Genomic DNA, 19,638 nt, shown 5'->3' with positions numbered 1-19,638 from the left:
GACGCTGCAGCCAAGAGTGTAAAGCAGAATCTGTGTAAGTCAAATGTGTCCAAGATGCAATCTTATTTTATGGTGTATCTGTTTATTTACTGTATTCAGACTAGATATTTTTTTTAAAAAAAATAATTTTTACAAGTATAAAAATATGACAATACAATCATACACCTTAATATTTAAAGATTCCTCCAAATCTCTGTACTTCCCACCTTCCCTGCCGTGGGTTCTATTGTCAACCCTTTCAACTGCATATTATTCAGTAGTCCATATTTTATATCACTGCATTGTGTCCATAGTATTTGCTACATTGCAAGTGTTACTGCAATCCTGCTAACGTTTTCATCTGCTTACAGTGGTCTCCAAGATAAATTATAAAATTTCCCCACTCTTTGTTAAAGTTTTGGTCTTCTTGGTCCCTGAGCTTCCCGGTCAGTTTTGCCATTTTGGCATAATCAACAGTTTAATTTGCCATTCTTCTCTGGTAGGGACTTTGTCTTCTTTCCATCTCTGGGCTAGCAACATCCGTGCTGCTGTCATCATGTACATAAAAAGTCTTTTCTGCTCCTTTGGAATGTCAGCACCCACAATTCCTAGTAGAAAAGCCTCTGTTTTTTTAAAAAAATAAAAGTTAGTTTGAACATTTTTTTCAACTCATTATATATCATTTCTAAGAATGCTTTTATTACCATACAAGACCACAACATATGATGCAAGGTGCCTTCTTTTTCTTTACATTTCCAGCAGATATTTGTACCTGTCTTACACAAACTAGATTTTTTTTGAAGCCTACAATCCACTTAATAAAGACAATTAGTGGAATACTTGTGTGTGGCCCAGGATTGATTTTTTTCTTCTGTAGAACAGTGGTGCTTGATGGGGGGGGAGACACCCCCCCTTGATGTAGGGCAGTAACCGTATGCATTTGAGTGGATTTTGCAGAAATCTACAGGTAGCAAATACACATTTTAATTATGATGAATATGGCTGCAACGTTATAATGTCAGTGGACCTCCTTGTTGTCAAGCTTGCGTTGCCCATATTGATATACATTCTGTGAAATAAAACAGACCTCAGATTCCCACAGGCGCATTACCCTTGGCTACATTCTGCAGTCCCCACAGTATAAATCACAAATGACAAGTACATGAGACCTGTCAGTGACTGCTTGCTGGTGGGTTTGAAGTGGTAGCCTACTGTGTGCAGAGCATATCAAGAGCCAAGTTGCCCTCCTTTGGTCAGCAGGAGTTTCAGAGTTCACAAAACTTTCCTAATTAAAGGTAAGAATGCAAATTCTTATCACAGCTAGAAACGGAGTCTAGAGACTTCATTCTGTGCTTATTAATAACTTCTCCCTAGGTTGCCTCATATATTTGCAAATGGTACTCTTGGGGGTAAAATTACTCCAGCTACCTGAACATAGTAAATTTGACAGATAATGGATTGCATAGATAATTGCAATTGTAATTTCTTTGGGTTTTGAGTGTCGTCATCGTTTTATTTGTATGTCACTTTTCCGCAAAGAGAATCATGCTCAAAGTGGCTTACCACAAAGGAATCAGTAAAACATCTCAAAATCAACCATCACTAGAACTATTTCATAATAACTAGAAATGTTTCAGCACTATAAATATAACAAGATTACATTAATAACATTACACCTCCTGGCGGTAGCCAGAATAACACCTTTGTTCTATAAGTGCCTCTCAGTCCCTCCCTGAATCTGCTTCTTATAAGGCTTTCAAAGGCAGAGGGTCATGTACTGAGAAGCCCCTTTGCCATGATGTTGCTCGTGAGTAGACCCTTAGATACAGAGTTTTGAGTAGATTGTTAGATTCTGAATTGTCAGTTTTCAAAGTATTTTCCATAATTATAGATCATGTTCCCCAGTTTGTAGTTTTGTTTTGTTTTTGAAATACAGAAATCACAAATGAACACTTAGATTTAGGACAACTCAAAACATCACACTTGTTGAAAATAACACTGAAGTTTCCTGCAGCACATAACTAATTATTTAAAAAGATGTAATATGCGCAGCCGCCCTCAGTAATTGTGAAACTGCAATTAGTTCACGTTTCAGACTTACGCATTTATATAGTGACATGGAAATGGGAACAATAATTTTACAGAAAGGGAAAAGGCGTCTTTCACAACACAGTGACTAAAATTTAATAAAATAGTTTCTTAGTAACCTTGTTCACATAACTAGATTTACATTTCAGCAGCCAATTGTATATTCCATACACTTCGGCTTTTGACTTGTCAAATGTCGCATCCAGCTCTGCCTTTCAGCAAAAAACAGCAAAATTTTCCAACCGATTTTATTTAATTGTATTTCTTAGCTGCTTTCTCTGCCCAGAGACGCTCAGGGTGGCATGCAGCAGTCCAGTTTATAATACAACTGTGTACAGTGGTGCCCCGCAAGACGAATGCCTCGCAAGACGAAAAACTCGCTAGACGAAAGGGGTTTGCAGTTTTTGAGCTGCTTCGCAAGACGAATTTCCCTATGGGCTTGCTTTGCAAGACGAAAATGTCTTGCAAGTTTGTTTCCTTTTTCTTAACACCGTTAATAAGTTGTGACTTGACTTCGAGGAGCAACTCATAGAACGCGGTGTGGTAGCCTTTTTTGAGGTTTTTGAAGACTTTGGTGATTTTTGAAGCTTTTCCAAAACTTTTCCGACACCGTGCTTCGCAAGACAAAAAATTCGCTAGACGAAAAAACTCGCGGAACGAATTAATTTCGTCTTGCGAGGCACCACTGTAAGTTAATTAGACCAAAAGCATTTAAAAGCACAATTAAAAATCAGCAATGAAAAGCAAACTAACAGCATGTGAACTAGAAAAAGAAGACATGCTGAACATTTGAACTTTTTGATTCACGCAAGTATGATGAAAACTTTTATCAGCTGGAAGAACTGAAGGTTTCACCTAAGTAATGAAAGGTACTTCTTTCATTTTATGCAGTTGTGGTTGTATTTTATAATGTAAATGTTCAGTCTTCATGTCTTCAGAAAAACAAATCCTGAAAAACAAGCCTGCAAAATGCAGCTGCAAAAGTGTTCCCTTAGGACTTACATTTACCAGATGCCGTTGCATGCTTTGAATGGCTTCAATAAATAAATGTCTGTGAATTATACACTTTGATCATGCTTGGTACGCCAGACTTTGCCCCTCTTTCACATTTCCTCCAAACCCATTTCAGCTTCTGTGCTGTCCATTGCGTTCTAACCTAACCTAGCTGCCGAAACCTATTTCCGCCATTCCTCATCTGAATCCCTTATGCTTGGTCACAGATTCATGGAAAGGATCCCAGTGATCATCCAGTCCAACCCTCTGCAATGCAGCAATCTTTTTCCCCCAACGTGGGTCTCGAACCCACAACCCTGAGTCTTAAGAGTCTCATGCTCTACCAACTGAGCCATTCCTAACCTCTGTTTCACTATTGGCTAACTACTGTCTTTTCCGTTCAGTATCCTGGTATCCTTTTCACAATCTGTGCTTTTCTCTTTCTTGTATTCTCCTGATGAGAAATTTCCTTGATGGATTCCCATCTTTAAGACAGGTCCAAGCAGCTACTGCCTTCTAGTAGTGTGACTATGTGGAACTCTCTTTTCTTCACTCAATTCCATATGAAGCACCAATAAGGAGTTCAGGGTTTGAGTTACTGCAAATTCAATATTCTGGAGAACATCCAATACAGTGGTGCCTTGCAAGACGAAAATAATCCGTTCTGCGAGTCTCTTCGTCTAGCGGTTTTTTCGTCTTGCGAAGCAACCCTCTTAGTGGCTTAGCGCTATTAGCGGTTTAGCGGCTATTAAAGGCTTAGCGGCTAAAAGGCTATTAGCGGCTTAGCGGCTTAGAAAAGGGGGGGAGCGAAAAAAATCGCAAGACGTTTTCGTCTTGCGAAGCAAGCCCATAGGGAAATTCATCTTGCGAAGCGCATCGAAAAACGGAAAACCCTTTCATCTAGCAGGTTTTTCGTCTTGCAAAGCATTCGTCTTGCGGGGCACCACTGTACCTTATGGTTATTTGCAAACAGTTCCCTGCTTTATTTTTACCATACTCAAAAACAGCACCTTAAACTTTGTACTGGACTAGCCATACAGCAGGGGTCCCCAACGTTTTTGAGCCTGTGCGCACAATTAGAAATCTAAAACCATTGTAGATACCCCAAGGGACTCGTTTCACAGAGTGGAAATTGGTGATGCTCATAATCTTCCTCCAGACGAAACACGTACACCCATCCCCAAAAACATACGGACAAAAAACAGGCAACACCCACCAGAAAAAGGCAGCTGCCTCACAAAAAAAAGACAAAACCATTAATCAGAATAAATTGGGAGGAGCAGGAAGCCTCAAGGGACACAGGGTGAAGGGTTCCAGCCCTTTAGCAAACCTTTATGAAAGTTTGATACTTTAGAATGTGCAAAGAAGGTTTCATTTATAATTTCCAAATCTGCCCAGTCTCCCCTTCTCTCTTAAGTTTTCGCAGCACTTAAATTGTAAGGTGTTTTGTTTTTTTTTCATTTTCTGTGCAGCAGAGAATTTAAAAAATGAATTGTGTATTGCTTTGTAACGATTTGTTGGGTCTCTGGACTGTAATAAAGGTTGATTGATTGATTGATTGATTGAATTTTAAAAAAGGACCATACAGATAAATACAACATGTTTCAGAGCACAGCCTCATCAGATGATATTTTTTTTTTAAAAAGAATATATCTAAATGTTTACTTTAAACAGTGTATTTTTTATTGTTGTTGAAAGGGACAATCTTGTTTTAAGCGCTATGTATTAACAGTGCGCCTAACTGCAAATCTGCTTGTCCTCCTCTTCCTGAAATGCTTTGGCGGTTTGGATAGGAGCAGGTAATGGGATATATTCAGAGAAATTATCTGGGAGATCAGGGAACCTCAACCCAACACCTTTCCTGCTAGAAACTGCATAGGGCAATATTATTGAATCCTATTCTTGTGTTATCTTATCTACCAGTGCTGTTGTGGCATCGGCACCCACCATTACTTGAGTGCATACCTCACATTCAGGAAGAGAGCAAGAATTGCCATTCTTAACCATCCTGGAAGCAAGCAGTCAAGAATGAATATTGCTTTTGCCAGCTGACTGGCCGCACAGCTGGTGATGGTTTTTAACCTCTCTTGAGAACAGAGATTCATATGACATGCTGGGTACCCATTCAGTAAGGTGGCATTTGCACATATTAATCCGTGGATTAGGTCTAAAGAGCCTCAAGGTGTAAAATAGGGTTGCCAGATTTCAAAAAGTGAAAATCTGGACACAAACGTTGTTGAGCTTTTTGCTTTGCCCAAAGTTTTTGAGTTATTTTAAAGGAAATTCACCAAAATCTACACTCCCAACATGGGTTGCCATATGTCTGGAGTTTCCTGGACATTTCAGCGATTTCCCCCCAGAAGCTGTTTCCAACTGCCAAGTCCCATCTGGGAAATTACAGACGTATAAAAAAGTAAAGGGATCCCTGACCATTAGGTTCAGTCGTAACCGACTCTGGGGCTGCGGCGCTCATCTTGCTTTATTTGCCGATGGAGCCAGCATACAGCTTCCGGGTCATGTCGGTACCTATTTATCTACTTCCACTTTGACGTGCTTTTGAACTGCTAGGTTGGCAGGAGCAGGGACTGAGCAACAGGAGCTCACCCCGTCGCAGGGATTCGAACCGTCGACCTTCCGATCGGCAAGCCCTAGGCTCTGTGGTTTAACCCACAGCGCCACCCACGTCCCATACAGACGTATAGCAGCCCTATAAGCATATCTTCTTTGAGAGCAGGACTGTTTCTGCATATAGAACTGTGGGGTTTTTTATCCATTTGAATGGATTGCATGCCCCAACCAGAAACTGCCTTTTTCCAGATTCCTTAAGCGTACGTGATTTGCCTCAGTAGCTTCACACGAGAGTCTTCTACAGGGTGCAATGCATTTCTAGATATCATACCGGGAAATAATCGACCATTCTGCTCACTTGACATGAGTCCATCTGATGTATGTTGATTATCATGGCATCATTTAAAGTTGCTGCAGGAATATTTGTCCTCATGCCAATCCAATGACCAATTTAAATGCAAATGATCTTGGGAAAGGGGGTAAAATGAGGGGCAAAAGGGGGAGGAGGCATTTTGTCTAACAGGCACTATTAGCTGGAAGCAGTGAAATGAATAAATAAGACCCTGGAGTCAAGGTGGGTCATTAAAAGAGAAACTAGGTTAATATTATATTTAATTATGTTTCTATGAACTCTCTGGCTCTGCTTGAAATCTCGTATTTTGAAACAGCACAACAAAGCAGCATTGTGATTACAGCTGTTAAAGCAATTTACCGTCAATCTGCCTTAGCTGAGTTGCTGGGCAAGAACTATGATACTTTAGATTTTAGTAAATTCCTGTTCCATTTTTACCCATTTTTTAAGGCCCTAATTCCTACCACGGAAGTAAAATTTTACTATATGGTCGTTCAGAACACATACAAACTACACAGAGGGGGAAATTTTACTCGCTTCCTACGAGAATCCCACATAACATTCCAGACGGACCCGATTGTGTTGCTGTATGTCAGATTTTAGGAAATATTGCAACATCACTGTGCTGTAAGCTATAACATGTTAAGTATAATGGAAGTGCCACAGCGTATCTTGCCACAACCACTCCACATTTTTGAAATGCTACCCAAGCCATTCTGGTATTTGCTTTTTTATTGCAGAATATGGTTTTCTTAGGCCTCATTTTTCCTTTTCATTAGTCATTTGTGATGGTTCAGAAGACTGACATAGATGTTTTGTATATTCGTATATACTGAAAGTGTCTAATTCTTGGATGCATAAGAGGCATAGTCCTAATTTACTTCATTCTGTAATGCCATTCTGTAATTCAGCTTCAGGATTTATTCTCAATACATTTTGTCATAACAGAATATAGTGTGTACTGATAATATATTTCCTCTTTCCCCCCTCTTAGGTTTTGAACTTGGCTTTGCTATGTCAAGTCCCAATGCCCTCGTGTGCTGGGAGGCTCAGTTTGGTGACTTCCACAATACAGCACAGTGCATCATCGATCAATTTATCAGCTCGGGACAGGCTAAGTGGGTTCGTCACAATGGGATTGTCCTTCTTTTGCCTCATGGAATGGAAGGAATGGTAGGGCTTCCATTGATCAGAATAATAGTTCCCTGTGTGCAACTAATTTTACAATTACTGTATTTTCTGGCATATAAGACTACTTTTTAACCCAGGAAAATCTTCTCAAAAGTTGGGGGTCATCTTATACGCCGGCTACAGCAGCAGCTCCTGCAGCAACTCCCCACCAAAGGATAAAACAACACCAAATTAAATCAGAGGACACCAAGCTCTCTATATGAAGCAGAAATACGCTTGAAAATTGGCCCCAGAAGCCCCCGGCCACTGGGAAGTGGAGCGGATTTCCAAGCCAGACTGGAGACTGGTTTTTTAAATTTTTATTTGGTGTGCGTTGGAAGAGGGGTAGTCTTATTCGGCGAGTATATCCCAAACTCTATATTTTAACTGAAAAGGTTTGGGGGTCGTCTTATACGCCCAGTCGTCTTATGTGCCGGAAAATACGGTAGATATCTCTAATATTTATTTAAATAAGAAGAAGGAATTGCTTTTTACAGATGTGTATCAGTGGGTATTTCCCGAAGAACAAATGTGTCATGATTGAAAGAGAGAATAGCCCCCCAAAATGAATATAGTGGTTAGGTAAAGGTAAAAGGAGCTGTGGTCTAAACCACTGAGCCCCTTGGGCTTGCCGATCAGAAGGTCAGCGATTTAAATCCCCATGATGGGGTGAGCTCCTGTTGCTCTGCCCCAGCTCCTGCCAACCTAGCAGTTTGAAAGCACTCCAGTGCAAGTAGATAAATAAGTACCGGTGTGGTGGGAAGGTAAATGGCATTTCCACGCACTCTGGTTTCCGTCACGGTGTCCCATTGCACCAGAAACGGTTTAGCCACATGACCCGGAAAGCTGTCTGTGGACAAATGCCGGCTCCATCAGCCTGAAAGCAAGATGAGCACCGTAACCCCATAGTCACCTTTGACTGGACTTAACCGTCCGGGGTCCTTTACCTTTTACCTAGTGGTTAATCCTGGGCATTTGTACTTGGAAATAAATTCCACTGCATTCAATGAGTTTCAACATCTGAGGAATAGTGTGCACTTATAAGGTGCTTCATTTATACAATAAACATGTTATAGTCAGCCACCTATTAAACCTATGTCAGAGAGGGCGGTTATAAAGGCCACACAGAACCACTTCTATCAAACCAACTAAATTCACATCATCCTGTCCAGTATGGAAATTAATGACAATTATATTTAGGATCTAGATTCTTCCAAGGCATGCCAACTTGTTTTTCTTTACATGATGTGATTCTCAGGGCCCAGAGCATTCTTCAGCCAGGCCAGAGAGATTCCTTCAGATGTGTAATGATGATGCTGATGCCTTTCCAGTAAGTATATATATATATTTCCTTCCTACCCAGTCATCTCTCTTTAGGCACCACCTCTAATAATATTAACATTCACATTCACATCAACATCATCATCAGCAACAACAACATTTATTTATTTATTTATTTATTTATTTATACATACATACATACCCTGCCCATCTGGCTGGGATTCCACAGCCATTTTGGGTGGCTCCCAACAGAATATTAAAAACATGATAAAACATCAAACATTAAAAACTTCCCTAAACAAGGCTGCCTTCAGATGTCTTCTAAAAGTCAGCCAGTTGTTTATTTCCTTGACATCTGATGGGAGGGCGTTCCACAGGGTGGGTGCTAGTACTGAGAATATTATTATTATTATTAATCTCATTCCCACCCCATTTTCCTTCAGCATGGGACATGTCTGGCAGGCTACGTCACACACCTTGTAAGACGGAAAGTCCTGTGTTCAACAATGCCGCAGCTCCTGTAGGCCCCGTATCTGAGAGTCACCAGTGCATTCCTTGGCATTGCTGGACCACGTTGCAGCCCTTGCTGGGAGGGTCCAAAACAAATAGGGGGGAAGGCTGTTTCAGGACAGAAACAGTTGTGGGCACTTTCCTTCCTCTGCTGGAGACTGTGGAGAAGCCTGCTGCTGCTGCCCCTGCTGCCTAAGCTGTGTCTGTTGTGTCATTCACTGCCTACTGTTGTGTCATTCACCACTACTATGGTTAAACCAAGTCATGTGTACATTCAGTGTAGCACAGCTGCAGGATGACTGGGGAGAAGCAAATCTGCCACATTCTCCTTCCAGAGTCTACATATTCACAAATTCACACCAAGCCATTATTTGGCTTAGCAAGATGTACAAACCAGGCTATTGGCTTCCTTTCTAATGCCCATAATCTGCCTTTGTTCAGGAATTTGATGATGATTTTGCAGTTTCCCAACTCTATGAATGCAACTGGATTGTGGTGAACTGTTCAACTCCAGCCAGTTACTTCCATGTCCTCCGAAGGCAGCTCTTGTTGCCATTTAGGAAACCTGTAAGTATTGACATTTAGTGCTTTTGTACTAATTAAAAGTATTTCAATCTTTTCTGTAAAAAAATAATGAAGTATGGATGATAGAAGACTAGGCCTGTACTGTAGAAAGTGGGTTTAAATTCAATTATAGTTATAAATTTAAAGATCCCAATTGCTTATTTTAGGAAACTTCTAGAATATTCAAAATTGTTTCAGAAAGTCATACTGCAATTTGTTTAGATATAGGTATGCCACACAACCAACCCCTGCCCCACTGAGACAAACTATTTCGGCTAATGGTTGACTACTTTGTCCATTACTGATTTATGTAACGTACTTTTTAGACATCAGAGGGATTAGGGCAGGCAGAGGTATCCAAGGACAGCAAAGTGCTCAAATCTCCATGAATTTTATTAAAACTTAAGACCCTTTAGATAGGGGTGCTTCTACCCTAGTTCATCTCCAGGCACTGAACCCATTACTTTGTTGTATGGAAGTCAAATTCTTTGCTTGTGTGAAGTAATCTGACTGAATAAAGGCAAAATTTTACAATTATTATACCGCCTATTTTACAGCTGATTATTTTCACACCAAAGTCCTTGCTGAGACATCCTGAAGCAAAATCCAGCTTTGATGAAATGGTGTCAGGTAGGTTCACTTATGTACGTTTTGTTTTGAAACATTTTAACCCCCTTTTCTGTCGTGAGATCCAACACTCCCCGCCTTACATTGCATTCTTGGCATGGGAGTACTGCATTTGTGGCATGGAGACCCTTCCACGGGAAGAAAATAGCAAAAACACAGTAGAATAGCTGCAACTGGATCCGCGATTGCTGGGGGAGCTAATTTGTGATGTCAACTTGTTAGCCAAAATAGGGTGCTCAAGGTCTTCACTGATACAAAGCAAATCTCGTATTTTTTCTTAAAATTATAATAGTTATAACACTGATTGTTGTTCCTCTGCCTGTTCAGAATATTATTGAATTTAAGAATTACAGAACCGATACAAATACATGAGAGGGAAAATTGCCACTGAGAACCAGTTGTGTTTCATGAAGGGAGTCATTTTCTCTGTGTAATACTAGAGAGTGGCAGTAGCCCTAAGTTATGGTGAGAATGGAAACTATGGAAGGAGGAAAAGAAGGCTTTCTAATCCAAGGAATATACCAAAAATTACTTCTATTTTTGAGAAATCCTCTAGGGTTGATCAGACTAGGCACCTTGTAGTAAAACACTTTTGTTGCACATCTAGGTACCAGCTTCAGGCGTGTGATCCCTGAAGAAGGACCTGCAGCTGAAGCTCCCGGGGAGGTCAAGCGGGTGATTTTCTGTACTGGGAAGGTATACTATGATCTTGTTAGAGAGAGAAAGAACCAGGATTTGGAGAAGGAGGTGGCTATAACAAGACTGGAACAGGTAAAGCAAAGAGAGAGAACTTGTTGTGTGCATGCCTGTGTACATGCCTGTGAAGTACACATAATAACCTTTCTCATACTGAATCTGTTGTTAATCTGATATGAGATACACAAGTGGTGGAAGTTGCTCCCAGTACCAGTCATCACATGGAAGCAGCCTAAGGTCCAAATAGCTTACTGTTGCAGAAGATAAGGCTCTGTAAAACAGTTCTGAACATAGATACAGACAAAGTATCTCCGTTGCTCCATATAACACTGAACAAGCAACACCAACAGACTGAGGACCGACAGACCAACTAACAGACTGCTGAGTTGACATGCATTAATCACAGATATAGTTGGGGCACTGGGCCGTTACCATCGCAACTGGCTTGGCTGACTGTGCACCTGAAATTAGCTCATCCATGGGGTGATTTAACTCATGAAGGAAATTAACCCCATCTCATGTCCAGTTACTTCAGCAAAGTCAGACTAACGGTTCATCTACTTCAGTACTGCCTTACACTGACTGGTAGCGTCTCTTCAGTATTTAAGCAGGGAGTCTGTCCCAAGCCTACCTGATGATGTGGTAGCTTGAACAAGGGGCCTTAAACCTAGACATGTAAAGCAAATGTTGTGCCATTGAGTGACAGCCCATCCTGTTGACACTTTTTGGTGTCAAAGTAACAAAAACTTGAAGAGTTCTGTTTTTTAAAATAAATGAAACACGAGGTGTTTCGATTTGGTGAGTGGAGCATAAGATTATGTAGAATAACTGGACTGTAATCTTACCTTGATGGGAGTTGACTAGGCAAATTATGAATCCCATTCTGTATTTATAAAATGTAAATACTTAGTGATCTGCTGCCTTCACAAGGGTATTCTAATGCTGCTTTTCACAAGTGATGCTTAAAACTGTTTTCCCATTTCTTTCATCTGAAAATGAAAAATAATAATACTATATTGACCAAAATGAACATTTGATTTTAAAAATGGTAGTTTCCCACTTTCTGCCTTCTCAACATTAACAGGTAGTGCATTGCAAATGAAAGTGCTTTGGCATCACTTTTGATCTGAGGATTCTCGTGATGAGGATTCTTAAGATGACATCCAAACACTGCTGCCATTGTGACACGCTTTCAGTTCCTTTTGATGTGAGCAGGAATGTATCTGAGTCCAAGAATAGCAGTAGGATTACTCAACAAATGTAGTGCCTGGGCAGAATATATCATTTGCAGAAAGCAACATGCTCTTTTCTTCGCTGTGACTGTATTGTATAATTCTTTTTAACCAAATTTTTATTAAAATAACCCCAGCAATGTCATATCTACTCATATTGGTAAATTTTCATATGTCCATATTAACTAGTTGGATTCTGCCCCATGTATAAAAAGGTAAGCACAGTTAAGACTCATTGATTTCAAAATGAAAGTTTAAACATGGTCAGTGCCACTCTTTTGCCAAGACAATGAGACCTGAAAGTGCTTAGCTTTGACTATATTGTGTCTATAAGTATTCATGTGAGTGAAATAAAAAGTACATTTATGATGAAAGTGGCAGTACATGTATTGTCTGTCGAACAAATGACAGTACTCGCACCACCTTCAGAAATTTGCAGCAGAAGTGAAATACACACAACTCTCAACTTTCTTGGGAATAGCCTGTAAAGCCAAAATCAAATTTAGTCAAAAAACATTGGGTTGAATGGAGGGTTGGATTGCCAAAGTCTTTTTCCTTATATGCCCATCCGCTCCCTTGTACATTTCCTTGTATGCCCATCTTCTCTGCTCTCCTCCTCCTCCTCCTCCTCCTCCTCCTCCTCCTCCTCCTCCTCTTCTTCTTCTTCTTCTTCTTCTTCTTCTTCTTCTTCTTCTTCTGTTACATTTTTTTGTGAAGCACGTAAAGCTGAGTGCACAAAATTGCTAGCTACCTGCATATACTTGCTAACTCTTCTTGCCTTCACCAATGTAACTGTTGTGTGTGGGTCAGATCGGGATATTAGAACATTCTTTACATACTAATTTGGAGAGATTCCTTTTTTGAAATGTGCCACACTCACTGGGAGCGGTAGACAATATTCCTCATGTATTTGAGGAATAAAGATGTGTTGGCTGTATACGCAGTGGGGACCTGTTATCATGCCAGAAATTTCTATATTTCCATTTCCTTCTAGATCTCCCCTTTCCCTTTCGACTTGCTAAAATCGGAAATTGAGAAGTATGCTAAAGCTGATCTTGTCTGGTGTCAAGAAGAACACAAGAACATAGGCTACTACGACTACGTCAAACCTCGTTTCCGCACCATTGTGAACCATATTCGACCCATATGGTAGGATGCTTGCAGCGGTTTTCTTTTCATTCAGGGCTGCTGCCCCCTTTTGTTTTTGTTTTTGCTTTTGTTGCATTGCCAAGAACATATGAATTTAGAAGTTGAAGATGAAGCCTTGATATTTCCGTCTGGGCTGCTGGGCTGTACTCTGGCTGGCAGCGGCTTCAGTGGCAACTTTTCCTAGCCAGGCTTCCAAAAAATGGAGATGCAGAGCACTGCCTATGTCCCTTTTGTAGGCTGCGTCTCTGCCACTTTCAGATATGCCATACTTTTCTGTCTATAAGATGCCCCCATGTATAAAACTATTTTGGGGTACTCCAAGTTAAGAAAATGGGGGAGATGGCACAGAGTTGTTGAGCTTTTTTGTGGAGGATTGCCCAAAGTTGTTGAGTTTTTTTTGGGGGGGGGGTTACCCAGGGTTGTTGAGCTTTGGGGGGGGGGATTGTCGAAAATCACTCACTCACACCATCACAAAGTCCACTTCCCACAAAGAAATAAAGAAAATATTAAGAATATCATATAGTAAAAAGCCAGAGGCATTTCTTTTAGGAATTTTAAATGACAATATTCCAAAAGACGAAACTAATTTTTTCTTATACACAACGTCTGCAGCAAGAATCCTGGTGGCTAAGTACTGGAAAGGGAATCAGTTACCCACTAGGGGGAGAGTGGTTATGTAAGCTTTCAGAATACTTAGAATTAGCCAAACTGACAGACATAATAAGACAAAAACCAAAAAGTGAAGTAAAAAAAGAATGGGAGTGCCTAAATGAATACCTCAAAAGTCAAGGTTCGAGGACAGAAATCTGGCTGAGTCTGGAATAACCTTGTGAAGTGAAAGGATAAGAAAGAGGGATTTATATCTAGATGTTAGGATAGAGATGATAAGGAAAACAAGAAAACAGGAAGACACAATGAGAGGTAAAGGAGGTGCTGTGGGATTGGTGGAAGTCAATGTCTTGTTGTTTTAGTGTTTATAGTATTAACTTGTAAGATATGGATATGGATTTGGTTTTTTTTTTTTTTAGTTGTTGTTGCTTTCTTTAGTTTTCAAATGTTGGTTTTTGTGTATTGTTATTTTTCAGTATTTTTCGTGTTGTTATTGTTGTGTGGAAAATACTAATAAAATTTATTTTTTTTTAAAAAAAAAATCCACTTCCCATCTGTCCCATCACCAGCAGAACCTGCCAATTGCCTGCCCAACTGCATCAGCCATTAAAGCAGCAACCAACAACAAACACAATAGCCGCTGACAGCCATAGCAGCAACCAATCAAACGCCCACCCTATGCACTACCCATATATAAGACGACCCCACTTTTTAGCATGAGTTTTAAAGAAAAAAACCACATAGTCTTATACACAGAAAAGTGTGGTATGTGAACTTCCTATAGAACCTTGAGGTGTTGCACTCAAACTATGTATGTGAATCTGCTCGAATCGCCCGTCTACCAATTTATTTATTTCTACTGCCGTACTTTAAAAGAGCAAGTATGACAGGCCCCTTCAGATCCACAGGACTTGCAATCTGAAACAAAGAAAGGGGGAAATGGAAATGAGGGTACGCAGAGAAAGAATATGATCATTACAATTATGCACACTTAGTTACTGTAAGGCATATGGATTGGGGACACACACACCCAGAAAAGGTGTTTTGAAATAAGGGAGGTGGTTGTACAGAGGCATTCTGAGAGGCAGGCCCCGGCATACTGGACAGCATGGGGAAATGGACAGAGTATTCAGGAAATGGGAGACTTTTAGACAACTAAGGCTGATCGAGCTAGATAAAATCACAGAGAGGGAACATAAGAATGGAGAGAGACAAGGCAACAACTGATGATGAGGGGAAGTTTGTGCAGGATCTTGGAGGGAAACAGAAACCAGAGAAAGGATTTAAGTAGGAAAGTACCAGTGAAGTTTCAATAAAGCAAGCATCTTGTACATGAACAACAGTTTGAGGAGTCACTCACAATGGAATTCATGAAGCTTAACAGTACAGGTTGGCTGAAATAGTTTTTACCCACATAATAAGTGGATAGCCTAAGCAAGTAAGCCTAGCCTGGGGCAAATAGTAACTAGAATCCTATACATATAAGTTAAGGTCTATGGAAAGTATCTAATATAAGAGGTGACTAATGTAAGAGGTGTTTATTATCAGTGTGTCTCTGCTTCAAAAACTGTCACATCTCATTTCTGTCATTTGCCTCCTTGTCTCTTCTGCTTCAAGGTATGTCGGCCGTGAACCAGCTGCCGCTCCAGCAACTGGTAACAAGAACACGCATCTCGTGTCACTCAGAAGGTTTTTGGACACAGCCTTCAACCTGGAGGCATTTGAAGGAAAGATGTTTTGATTGTAACGTTGTGGCCCATTATCTCCATATGTAGTATAGTATGTATGTATTTAGGGAAGGCCATGACCATAACATGAAATAAAATTCAGCAGGGAAAGACTTCTTGGATTTTTTTTTGAGGTTGGCTTTTTCAAAGACCTATTTTAAAGCTTACCTCTTCTAAACCACTGTGTGTATGTCGTAAATGCTAAGGGTTCCTCTTAATTCTCATCCGGTCAATGTGGTTCTGTTGATTACATCACAGCTACCTCTTGTTAGGGAGATGGAAGAAACAATTATTTTGCTTTAAGTTTGGGAATATTCAGGAAAACTGATGTGCATATTTTAATGGGATTTCCTAACATCAAATACTAATTTCTCTTTTACTGCAGGCTGTATAAATGGTCTCATATAGTTCAAATGAGCAATATTTTTCTTGCAGATTCCACCCCACCCTGCCCCCAACCATTCTTTGTTGAATTCTCATATGTCTGAATACAGCAAACAATTTAGCAGGCTTGCTTTCCATTTAGACACCAGAACTGGGACACGAAACACATGGTACTGTTTCCTCTCCCTGCTAAGTGCTGGGGGGGAGTTAGTGAGAGCATGTAGGAACCCCAACAAAGCTGCTGCTGTGTTTACACTGGAGTTTGACATATTTCTTGTGTCAAAAAATGTGATCATTGCCCTTCAAGGTTGGTGGGGCAATTGTAGACACCATTATAGTTCATGTTGAGATCCCTGCTGCTCCTTCCTGATTTACCCGGCAGCGGGGAAGTCTGCTTTGTTGTTTAAAAATCACAAGGTATGTTTTGAATAAGTTACTGGGGGGAAACTGAGCAGATCTGGCACTAACTGGCTGTTTCTGATCAACTCTGGGCATTCTTGAAGCTCTGTACCCTGCAGAATAGTTGAAACTATCAATGCAGTTGATAGGTGTAACAGCTGAGCTTTGTAAACAAGGGTTACAGTTCTGGTTTGTTTTACTCTCACAGGATCTAAAATATATTGGAATTTTGCTTTGCATTATTTAACTCTAAATGGCATTAGTTAACTAGCTAGGCTGTGATCCTGTGCACAGTTACATGGAACTGAGCAGCGTTGAGCACAATATAACTTCTCAGTGAACATACTTAGGGTTGTGTTGTAAGTAGCCCCAAGGCACAGCATTTTGAGCTTTTTTATAAACAAGAATTTTAAAGGGAAGAAGGACGCTGTCTAAATAATAATAGGTCTATATATTTTGCTCTGTTTTTACAAGGAAGGCCATCTCGGTATAACTTGAAATATTTTCTGTCTCCTTTTGAGTGATAAATGCTCTTGTGGCTGGGAACGCACAAATTTAGGGAACAGAATTAACATAGACATAAAAAGCAGGAAATGGCAGACTTCCATTTTCATTGCTGTTTGTGGACTGTAGCATTATATTTTAAAAAATAAATTCTATCCAAGAATGTGAAAAATAAGCAGTGGAATATAATGTCTGTTTTTTATGGTTGTTTTTTGACAGCTTATCCCCTGGGAATTGGTATTAGCATCCCATTCACAAAAATGCTGGCATCTTGCAGATCTTCTTTCCCGTATTTTTCTCTTCCTCTGTCTTCTCTATATTTTGACTTGAAGTCTGTAGAATTTAATACAGTGAAAGGAACTAGTCTGTTTGGGTACAGGTTTTTAAAGAAATCTGTTCTATTTTATTTTTTCCAAAAAGGTGATTACTGTTGGCACTGGTGAAAGAGAAGATGAAGTAATTAGAACATGTTAACAAAACTGTTCATACCTCTGGCAAACTCAAAACAAAGCTAGTTTCATTCATTTCCCAAAACTAGTGAGCCATTGTCTTTATATATCCGTAACAGCGGCAAAGCTCTAATTTCTCTAGAGGTATTACATGTTTTGAAATCTTAGATTACTTACTTCCCATTATAGAGAGCTCTATCTTTACATCACTTGGTGTATATTTCATAATTTACAACTGTCATTTACCTCAAATCGGCTGACAAGTATAAGGAGGTTTTTCCTATGTAGCCCATTTTTCTCCCAGAAAATCACTCTGTGTTAGTGTGTCTCTTCTAGTATTTTCAGAAACTTTATGAAATTCACCGGCTTGCTTATTATTTTGCATTGTGGCTTTCGTGCCTAAGACACCATGAATGAGTGAAAATAAAATGTATGCAGAAAAGAGCAATGTCTTGTGTGTTTCTTGTTTTTAGTTGGAAAGGGGTCTCTCAGTTCAGCAAAAAGAACAGTATGACAGGTGGAAATTCTATCTAAGCCTTCCATTAAACTCAATGGGACTTATTTTTGAGAAAACATGTATAGGGTTTACTGACAGTCATCAACTAACGTTTATTCAGAGTAGATCTGATGAAATTAATCGTAGAATTGTAGAGTTGGAAAGGCCCCAGAGGGTCATCTGGTCCAACCCCCTGCAACAAAGGAATTACAACTAAAGCACCCATGACAGATGGCCACCCAACCTCTGCTTAAAAACCTCCAAGGAGAAGGAGAGTCCACCACCTTCTGAGGGAGTCTGTTCCACTGTCAAACAGCTCTTACCAACAGAAAATTATCCCTGATGTTTAATCAGAACCAACTTTCCTGTAACTTGATGCCATTCATTTGGGTCCTACCCCCCGGAGCAGGAGAAAACAAGCTTGCTCCATCTTCCATGTGACAGCCCTTTAGATATTTGAAGATGGCAATCATAGCTCCTCTCGGTCTCCTCTTTTCTAGGCTAAATATACCCAATTCCTTAACCGTTCCTCATAAGGCTTGGTTTCCAGACCCTTACTCATCTAGCTTGCCCTCTGCACACATCTGAGCTTGTCAATATCCTTAAATTGTGCTTAGAACACCTCACTTGCTCCTCAAAAGATTATAGTCAGAGGCTCTGAGATTACATCCACAAACTCCTTTAATACCCTTGGGTGCAGCTCATCAGGCCCTGGAGACTGGAAATCATTTAAAGCAGCTATGTGTTCCCTTTCCACCTCTCCTATCTTGAGCTACATCATTGATCCTTGCGTCATTGATGCTGTTATCTCCATATTGGGCACTGCTTTCCTTTTGGGTGAAGACAGAGGCAAAATAGGTGTCGAGTAATTCCGCCTTCTCTCTAACCCAGGTTAGTCCCGGCCATTAATTTCAGTGCACTTGTTCTGATTAAAACTCAACTGAATGCATTGCCAAGTGGTTTACCAAGAAACAGGCAAGGGATTGTTGTATCACAATGCAGTCTTGTGTAACGCTCTGCGGCCAAACATTTGGATGCCTGTCACACCCCTTTCCACTACTGCCTCTGAAGGACGCTAGCTGTTTGTGAAATTAGGAAAACGATGGAAGATATTGCACAAATTGTATGTAAGGGTCTCGCTCGGAAAAGGGAAATAGTTGGAGTAATTGTGGTGTTCTGCCATTAATGCCACTCGACTGCTGATTGCAGCACCATTGCTGCACAGCTGGCAAAGATCTAAGTATGCTTCCCCCCCGACGGCAAACAGTTCTGAGGACTGACGGGGGCGCAGGGCAAAAGCACTTAATGATACATTTTCTTCAATGATGAAGAATACTTCAGATCCATTTGGGGGATGAGAAATGTGTCCTAATGAGGCAATTAGTCAAGACAAAAAGGCTGTAAAGCAATTTAATTAACACTGCTCCTGGTACATTTGAGGACAACTTTGTATCTTCTGGAGATTACATTTCTCACTGGTGCCATCAGATTAAGAATTCCATTGTAAATGCGCAAAGATCTTCCAGAGCTATCATAAGATTCTTTTACAGAAAAGGAGGTCAATATGTTCCTGCTGCCTCCCAGGTCTTTGTTGCAAAAATACTTCCACAATTGATGTATGGCACCCAGATATTTAATTGTCAAAAACTCAAGTCCCTGGAATCTGTACAAACTAAATTTTATCGTTCCCTACTAGGGTTACCTACCTGTGTCTCTAACACTGCCATTAGGCTGGAGGTAGGCCAACTCCCTATTAATGCCAGGATATGGATCCTGAAGATTCACTTCTGGCTAAAACTCATATTTTTCCCAGTGGGAGTGGCTCCATTGACTCTACTAGACCCGTTCCAGTCTAAATGGA

At 40.3% G+C, this 19,638-nt stretch overlaps 1 protein-coding gene across 2 annotated transcripts in view; it reads left to right on the top strand.

Moving 5' to 3' along the window:
• OGDHL (oxoglutarate dehydrogenase L) overlaps positions 1-17,723 on the top strand; it is a 63,469-nt gene extending 45,746 nt beyond the window's left edge. For both annotated transcript variants that reach the window (XM_083502480.1, XM_083502479.1), the window contains exons 17-23: positions 6,975-7,153; positions 8,409-8,480; positions 9,383-9,508; positions 10,063-10,135; positions 10,740-10,903; positions 13,055-13,209; positions 15,436-17,723. In XM_083502480.1, coding sequence (XP_083358606.1) covers positions 6,975-7,153; positions 8,409-8,480; positions 9,383-9,508; positions 10,063-10,135; positions 10,740-10,903; positions 13,055-13,209; positions 15,436-15,559 — 893 coding nt within the window. In that variant the 3' untranslated portion in view covers positions 15,560-17,723. The remainder of the gene's footprint in view (positions 1-6,974; positions 7,154-8,408; positions 8,481-9,382; positions 9,509-10,062; positions 10,136-10,739; positions 10,904-13,054; positions 13,210-15,435) is intronic.
• Positions 17,724-19,638: the final 1,915 nt, after the last annotated feature.

Source organism: Podarcis liolepis, assembly GCF_965112155.1.
Source record: "Podarcis liolepis genome assembly, chromosome: 5".
In the NCBI taxonomy this organism is placed as follows: Eukaryota; Metazoa; Chordata; class Lepidosauria; order Squamata; family Lacertidae; genus Podarcis; species Podarcis liolepis.
This window is presented reverse-complemented; position numbering and strand designations above follow the sequence as displayed.